The following is an 8,140-nucleotide window of genomic DNA, read 5'->3' as shown; positions in this document are numbered from 1 at the left end:
TCAGTGGCAGATGTGGTCCAAACCGCGTCCAACACCGTCACCCATCACCCGCCGCAGGTCGACTCCGGCCCCATGGACATTTCCCTCATGCAACCCGCGCTGCCTCCGATGGCAGCGCCCATGGCGATCACTCGTGAGTCCAGCTCTATTGTTCCCACGGTTCCGCGTAAGTTGCTTGACAAAATCACACGCGGCGAATATATTGAGCTGGAGGATCTCCTCCCGGAGAATGTGGGCGCAGGGTCCGAGCCCTTGGAGCTCAGTACCGCCAACGGAGAGGGCCGGCATGTGTCCCTCAATTTATGTGTGACTAAGAAGCGCTTCATTGTCGACTTCACTGCCTGGCTGGAATCCTACACAATCTACATGGCCTGCGCACTGAAACATGTGCCATTCCGAGCACTGGAGCTGGTGACGTACCAGCACATTATCTGTACTGCCAACCAGCAGTTTGCGACCCCAGCTGTACTGGGGTATGACCGTGCCTTCCGTGCAGCGGCGGCAACAACCTCGGCTCGTTGGGACGCAATCGACCAAAGCCTCTGGAGCCTGCACCTGATCCGGGCACCCCGACCATCATGTCCGCGCTCCACAACGCACCACAGCTGTGACCGTTGCCCACAGTATTTGGCAGGGCCACATGCTCCAGCTGGCACCAACACCAGCCGAAATACGCAGACATTTCTCGCCGGGGCGGGCAGCACCCGCCAGATCTGCCTCAACTTCAACCATGGCCGCCCATGCCAACACCAGCCCTGTGAACGCTTGCACGTCTGCTCAACCTGCGGCGACCGAGGTCATCCCGCCGCTCGCTGCACCAACGACGTTCGCCGGGGACCCCGCCAGACAGACAAGCCCGTCGCAGCGAAGTAGTCTCCCCACGCCTCTGTACATAGCCCGCATAATGACTCTTTTGCCCCGTATTTCTAATCGTGTCCTCCCTGACTTTATCTTTAATGGCTTGCAACACGGGTTCCCCATTGGCCACTCTGGTGCTTCTGTATCAATCATCTCTGGCAACCTCCCAACTGCCATTGAACATGCTCAGTTTGTACAACAACAAATTGCTGACCGGGTCCGACGTGACGAATCGGCCGGTCCTTTCTCTGTCCAGCCTTTCCACCCATTTTTATGCTCTCCGCTCGGCGTAGTGCCCAAGAACAACGGGAAATTCCGCCTCATTCACCACTTGTCTTACCCTGATCGTATGTCTGTCAATGATGGAATAAACAAGGATTCGTTCTCTCTACATTATGTCACAGTGGACGATGCCATTGAGCTTCTGCAACGTCAAGGTGCCTTGATGGCGAAGCTCGACATACGCAATGCATTTCGACTTTTCCCTGTTGCGCCCACTGCATACCATTTGTTGGGTTTCCAGTGGCAGGGCCAATTCTACTATGACAAAGTACTGCCATTCGGGCTGAGGCCCGCACCCTACTTGTTTAACTGCATTGCGAACGCACTTTGCCAGATAAGCTGTGAACTGTTCCAGGTTCCCCACCTCCTGCACCTTCTTGACGACTTCTGGCTCTGTGGCCCTGCAAACTCAACGCTCTGTGCGCAGCGTCTGAACGTAGTCCTCTCCGTATTCCGCTACCTGGGAGATCCCATTGCCGACGAAAAGACAGTCGGCCCAACCTCCTGTCTCACCTTCCTGGGCATCGAATTGGACTCCGTCCAGAAAGTGGCTCGTCTCCCACAGGACAAGGTTGACGACATCCGCTTCAGACTATTGGCCTTTCGCCAAAGCCAATCCTGCCGTCTACGGGAGCTTGAGCAGCTGTTGGGCAAGCTGAACTTTGCCAGCCGCGTCATTACGCCGGGCCGTACATTCATGCGCCGACTGTATGATGCCACGCGCAACGTTTCCAAGCCCTACCACCGCATCCGTCTCTCTCCAGAATGTCATCTGGACCTGCTTTGGTGGTCTCACCTACACGATGGCTGGAATGGCAAGTCATTCTTCCTCGATCTCCAGGAGACGCTGGCCAGCGACATCCTGATAGAAGCTGACGCATCTGGCGCCATCGGGCATGGCGCAATTTACGGCACGCATTGGTTCCCTGACACCTGGTCACCACAACACACTCCGCTCTGCATTACGTTCAAGGAGCTGTATCCCATCTGCATTGCATGTGCTACGTGGGGCCACCAGTGGTGTCGCCAGCGTATCCGCTTCCATACCGACAACGAAGCTGTCGCTGCTGTTCTCAAGTCAGGCACCAGTCGCTGCCCTAATGTGATGTCACCCCTACGGCAGCTCTTCTTCATCTGCGCCAAGGGTAACTTTATGGTCACCGCCTGTCACATACCTGGAACTACCAACATCCTTGCTGACGCTCTCTCCAGGCAAGATTTCAAGCGATTCCATTCGTGCCACCCTACCGCCGCTCACATGCCCACTCCCGTGCGTGCTCTTCCGTCCATTCCTGGGGAGACTTTGGCCGTGCCTTGTTGAAATTTTATTTTGTATCGCAGACCAAACGGGCAATGGTGCCCTATATTATGATGGCGATAAAGTAACGGCCGAGAGCCAAGGATACAACAAGCAAGCCTCCACGAAAGAGAGAAAAACACAGACAACACAGACTGCAAATACTCAAAAAGAAAAAAGAGAAAGGGAAAAAAAGAAAAAGAAAGAAGAAGAAAGCACAGTTGAGTCACAGTTGAGTCACGACTCCAAGTCCAAGCCTAGATGCTGGCTAACCATAAAAATAAACCTTTAAAAGTCTCTTGAATGATCTATGGCAGGCGAGGGACTTGAACTCTTGGGGCAGGGCGTTCCATAATTTAACAGCAGAAACGAGCGGCCGACAGTCACCAGAGACTCGCCTGGTGGCAGGGACAACATACGCATTTGGATCGTTGATCCGAGTGACGCCTTCAGTCTGGCGACGTAGGCGCTTGGACAGGAGATTACTAATTCTGGCGGTGTGGATACGAAGCATGAGGAGGCGGAGTTTACAGTGGGCGTTTTGGATGATGGGGATGAGGCCTAGACGGGTGTAGATGGGATCTGTGTGGGAGGGGAATGGCTGGTTGGCAACGCAGCGGATACATCGCTTGTCGAGGACCGAAAGCTGATGCCGTTGGTGCGCAGAGAGAACCGAGAAGAAGGCATTAGATCCATACAACATGTCCGGTAGTATTAACGATCTGTAAAATAGCAGGGCTTGTTGCTCAGTTAAGCAGGAGCGAATGGCTCGCAGCGCCGTCAGTTTCTGGGAGGTCTTCCGTGTAATAGTTGCAACTTGAGTCTCCCACCGAAGCTGGGTGTCGAGATGCAGACCTAGATATCGAGCATTTGTGGTCTGAGCTAGGGGATTTCCATTGCATTCTATGTTAAGTAACAAGGGCTGCCTGCGAGACGCATGAAGGGCTAGAACGTGGGTTTTGGAGGGATTTAGTATTAAGCCTCTTTCTTCCAGAAAGTTGGCCAGGTTGGAGACTGAACGGGAGAGGGTTAAATTCAAGAATTCGACGGATTGACTGATGGCGTCTAGCAGGATATCATCAGCAAACAGCTGTGTGTGGGCTGGAGCTGTGATCTGTTCTATTTCCATTGTGTAGATGGAGAACAAAAGAGGACCCAGCACACTTCCCTGAGGAACACCACACTCACAGGGAGAGAGGGCGGACGACTGGCCATTGCTCAGGACGACTCGCTGACGGCGGTCAGTTAGGTAGCTCATGAACCAACTGAGAGCCGTTGAGGTAATACCAAGCTGAAATAGATCTGTAACCAAAATTTGATGTTTGACCTTATCGAAGGCCTTGCTCATATCGACAAGTACAAGACCTGTATGGCGCTGCTGATCCGCTGCCTCCAAGTATCTGTCTACAGCCAATGTCAGGGCATCTTCTGTGGAGTGAAGTGGGCGATATGCGAACTGGTTTGCGGGGAACAAGGAATTTCCGGAGAGGAACTTACAGAGTCTCGTGTGGACTACCCGTTCTAGGACTTTGGAAACTATTGGTAATAACGATATTGGTCTATAGTTCTTAGCGACAGCTTTGTCGCCTGACTTGAAGAGGGGACGAACATCCGCAATCTTCAGAGATGCAGGAACAACACCAGAAGCCAGAGATGCATTGATTAGTATGGTGAGGGACGGTGCAAGGACAGGAGAACAGTGTTTGAGGATTGCAGCTGGAACCTGGTCGCTGCCTGCAGCTTTGCGCACGTCGATGTTGGAGAGCAGCTTAGCGATCTCTTGCACACTTGCTGGAGCAAATTCTTCGAGGCATTCCTTCTTCGTGGGACCCAATGGGGCTGAGAGACGTAGTGGTCTAGTTGGGTCTGACACAACACCACTGAATTGGTCACTGAGCTGTGAGACACTGACGGCTGGTGGAACTGAGGACTTGTTACGACCGCTGAGGTAGTTGATGGTCTGCCAGGTTTTTCGTGCGTTGGCCTGACTAGCAGCAAGAAGGTCCCTAAAGTAGATGGCTCGGAGATGTCGTGACATACGCTTGGCTTCGTCTCGGGCAGAAGTGAAGACATTGCGTAGTGCCGGGTCTGCAGGTGATGCTTTCCACCGTCGATGGGCCGCGTCACGTCGCTGGACTAGGTCATGTAGAGCTGGCGTCTTCCAGGGGAAGGATTTCCGGGTAGGAGCTCTTGGGCGGTGTAGACGGATAGGAGCATGAGTGTTCAAGGCCGCGACAAGTTTCTCCAGCCACATATCCCACATTTCATCTTCTGTCCGCGCAAAGCAGAAGTTCTCTAGATCGCTATTTAGAAGGTGGTGTGCAAATTGACCCATATCAATTCTTGCAATGTTACGGCCACGTCGCACGGTCGGTGTGCAGGACGTTGTGAGTCGCAAATCAAGTGCCAGAGCGAAGTGGTCACTGATTGTACAAGGTACTACGACACAAGAGTTCACATGATCGTCTCCGACCAGAGCGAGATCCAGGGTTGTTTGGCTGCCTTGGGGTCCAATTCTGGTAGGACTGTCCACTTGGTTCTTGATGTCGAAAGAATTACACAGGTGCAGCAAGCTGTTTAGCTGGGGGCTGTCGCGGGAGCTTACATCGACATTGAAGTCTCCAACAAGGACCAGAGGTGATGTGGGAAGTGTGGAGATGACAGTGTCTAGTGCATTCGTCAAGTCTTGCCAGAATTGCACAGGAGTGCCTGGAGGACGGTACACACCACCAAGGAGAACCTTGGAACGCTGCCCACTGACCTCTAACATGAGCATTTCCACCTGGGTGTCAGCCTTCACAATTCGGGCTCGGAGATGATCTCTTACATATGCTGCTAAGCCTCCGCCATGAGTTGGCCTGTCGCGTCTGACCAGGGTGTAATTCTGTATGCGTAGGATGTCATCGGAAACGGAGGTTGTTAGGAAAGTCTCTGCCAGCATCATTATATCAACTTTATGGGAAAGAATATAATCTTCAATGTCATGCTTTTTATTGAGAAGATGGCAAACATTTAGGAATCCTATTTTGAGGTTACTTTTAATTAATTCATGCTGTAGGGGATTTACAGTGGGGCAACTATTTCGTGGCTGAAAGATAGGTGCATGAGGGTTCAAGGGTTGAAAGGGGGCTGCGTGAGGATTTAAACAGAACATTTAGTGCTCCTCTGCAGCTCGACCAGTTGCTACACTGTCAGCCTTGAAGCGCCATTCTCGAACTCTGACGTTTGAAGGCCAGAATTCCGGTTCCAGAACAGTAGCTTTGTGTTGTATTGGTAGAATTACGTGAGCAAAGGCCAACCCGAAGTACTTTGTCTCAGACACGGAGCACTTGATGACAGGTATATTTCGGCGTTCACACCATTTGGCGATCGATTCTGATGTGCACCCACTATTGACATTGCCTACATACAAAGCACAACATTTTGTGCGGGATCCTCCCTGTAGTTGATCAGAGCGCTTGGGCCGGTTTTCATAGTACGACGTGACCTGAGTGCCTGGGTGACTTGTTTGGGGTCGTGTAGTACTGGCCTGCTGGCTGGGGCCTCCCCATGTGTTATCCCGTGCTCGCACCTGTGACGACTGTGCACGTGCCGCCGCGCTGTACAACCTGACGCTGTCAGCACTGCCGAGTGACGAAAGTCCACATGCAAACTGCCATGAAAGCTGGCAGCACCGGTCCTGGGTAAGCGCTGATCAGACAGACTGAGCCCACATATTGTGGGTGCCAGAGCACAACCGAATGTCACCAATGTACCGACTGTACACTCAGTAACTCAATATCACTCTACTATTGTCCACAATCTGTGGCACCCCCTCTGCAGTTAACAGTGAATAGGAGGTTCTCTATTTGGGGAGTCAACCTTGCTTACCAGGCTCCTCATACGGCTCATTCAGCCTCTAACACTCAGACGGCTCACTCAGACGGCTCACTCAGCCTCGGCTCACTCAGCCTCTCAATACGGCTCACTCAGCCTCCGCAGCTGGGCCCTGCCCAGCTGCCTCCATACGGCTCACTCAGCCTCCGCAGCAGGGCCCTGCCCAGCTGCCATACACACACATTCACACAGCTCTAAGCTGTCACTCACTCGGAGCCTGGCAAAGCAATTGACAAACCCTCCTATTCCCCAAACTGGTTGCTCGTTGTGTGAGTGCCGCATGCAGATGCTTGTGTTAAGTCATCTATCTTCATTCCTCTGATGAAGTGACTCATGTCACAGAAACCGGTCAGGTTAAAGAACTTGGAACTCTCCGGCTTGCTTGTGAGTGCGTGGTTGTTATGTTTTAGACTTCCCGTGTAGGCCCTTCGCCGCTGCTTCACTAGGATATCCAATATTGCAGACAGCCAGACTGTTTCGGCCAATGAAACCTCGTCAGTGCAACTCCAAACTTAAAATAGGATTGAACTGTCAGCCATGGCTACGAGAACCACAGACATTAGGACAGCTCGATGTACTAGCGCTGACAGTGCTCAAATTGCCAGAAGTCGCGGGCAAAGCATAAAGCTTACTAGCGCAAGTGCGTCCTATTGAGAGTGCTCCACAAAACCGAAATCGAGGAGTGAAATACTCAATGGGCGCTTTCGATTACACGCGTTTCGGTCAATTCTAGAATAAGTTATTGTTGATGCACAGTTCGATTACACAAAAAGTGACAAATTCCGTCGTTAGAATTGATTTTATCCAATTCCGTCGAATCCATCAATTCTGAAGAGAAGGCGGAATTTCTCTAATTCTTGCGCCAGAATTGCACTGTCGGTGTGTTACCGGTTTGGTCATGACTCAAGCGCGCGAAGAGCCTCCCTGGCCGGCGTGTGCGCGATGCTAGGTCCACGTGCGCCCGATCGATCACGAGGGTGTACGTGATCTCTTTTTGCGATTCATCAATTTCGCTTGTGACATGACATGAATAAAATGCGTTGTGAATTCCAGTCGTTCGTTTACAAGGCCGGAATACGCTCATTCTGGTCCTTCCAGAATTAAAAAAAACAGTTCCAGAATTGTGTAAACGGGTAATCGAAAGCGCCCAATGATGCAGACAGCCAGACTGTTTCGGTCAATTAGGCCTCATCAGTGCAAATCCGAGCTTAAAATAGGATTGAACTGTCAGCCATGGCTACGAGAACCACAGTTGCAAAGATATCTGTTGCAAATATATCCGTAACATGAAAATTAAACTCTGATGATGAGCCACATATACAGTCAATGGAAGACGGTTTGGGACATAATGTGTACGAGTTCAGGGAAATGTCCACCGCTGTAATTAGATTCCGTACAACTATAAAAAGCGAACGTGCCACCACTAGGCACAACGCTGACAGAGTACTGAGACAATTGATGTCCTGACATCTAGTTCGAACACATTTCCGAACCCGGAACGGGCAGCCTGCCAATTTGAAAGGTACTAGGTGAAGAAAAGACCAAAATAAGAAAGGCTAGTTCAACAAAAAGTGAGTACAAGGTAGCGTTCCATGGGAACAAGGAATGTTGACAATTACTGGACGTTGAAGTTGACTAGATTAGCAAAATGCTGTGTGAAAATACCTCTTTTGTAGTCAACTAGTCCTTCAAAACGTCATGCATGGGGTGTACTGTATTAGCTTAGCGTTCCCCTTTGTACATTTCGTTTTCGCAAAGATCCCCTTCCCCACTAACCTTTGATATTACCAAGACAACCAAGGTGGTCAGTGTGCTGCTTTGTTGCTT

General features: G+C 51.3%; 1 protein-coding gene across 1 annotated transcript; it reads left to right on the top strand.

The window, feature by feature from the left end:
• The first annotated feature begins 904 nt into the window (after positions 1 to 904).
• Positions 905 to 2,461, top strand: LOC135810487 (uncharacterized). Its single transcript, XM_065323977.1, has one exon. The coding sequence runs from the start codon at positions 905 to 907 to the stop codon at positions 2,459 to 2,461; it is 1,557 nt and encodes a 518-aa protein (XP_065180049.1).
• Positions 2,462 to 8,140: the final 5,679 nt, after the last annotated feature.

The sequence above is a fragment of the Sycon ciliatum genome, chromosome 2 (assembly GCF_964019385.1).
Source record: "Sycon ciliatum chromosome 2, ocSycCili1.1, whole genome shotgun sequence".
Classification (NCBI taxonomy): Eukaryota; Metazoa; Porifera; class Calcarea; order Leucosolenida; family Sycettidae; genus Sycon; species Sycon ciliatum.
The sequence above is the reverse complement of the archived record's forward strand: the minus strand, read 5'-3'. Positions and strand labels throughout refer to the sequence as shown.

Coding starts and splice junctions, on each gene's coding strand:
- LOC135810487 (XM_065323977.1), top strand. CDS start 905: ATGACTCTTTTGCCCCGTATTTCTAATCGTGTCCTCCCTGACTTTATC.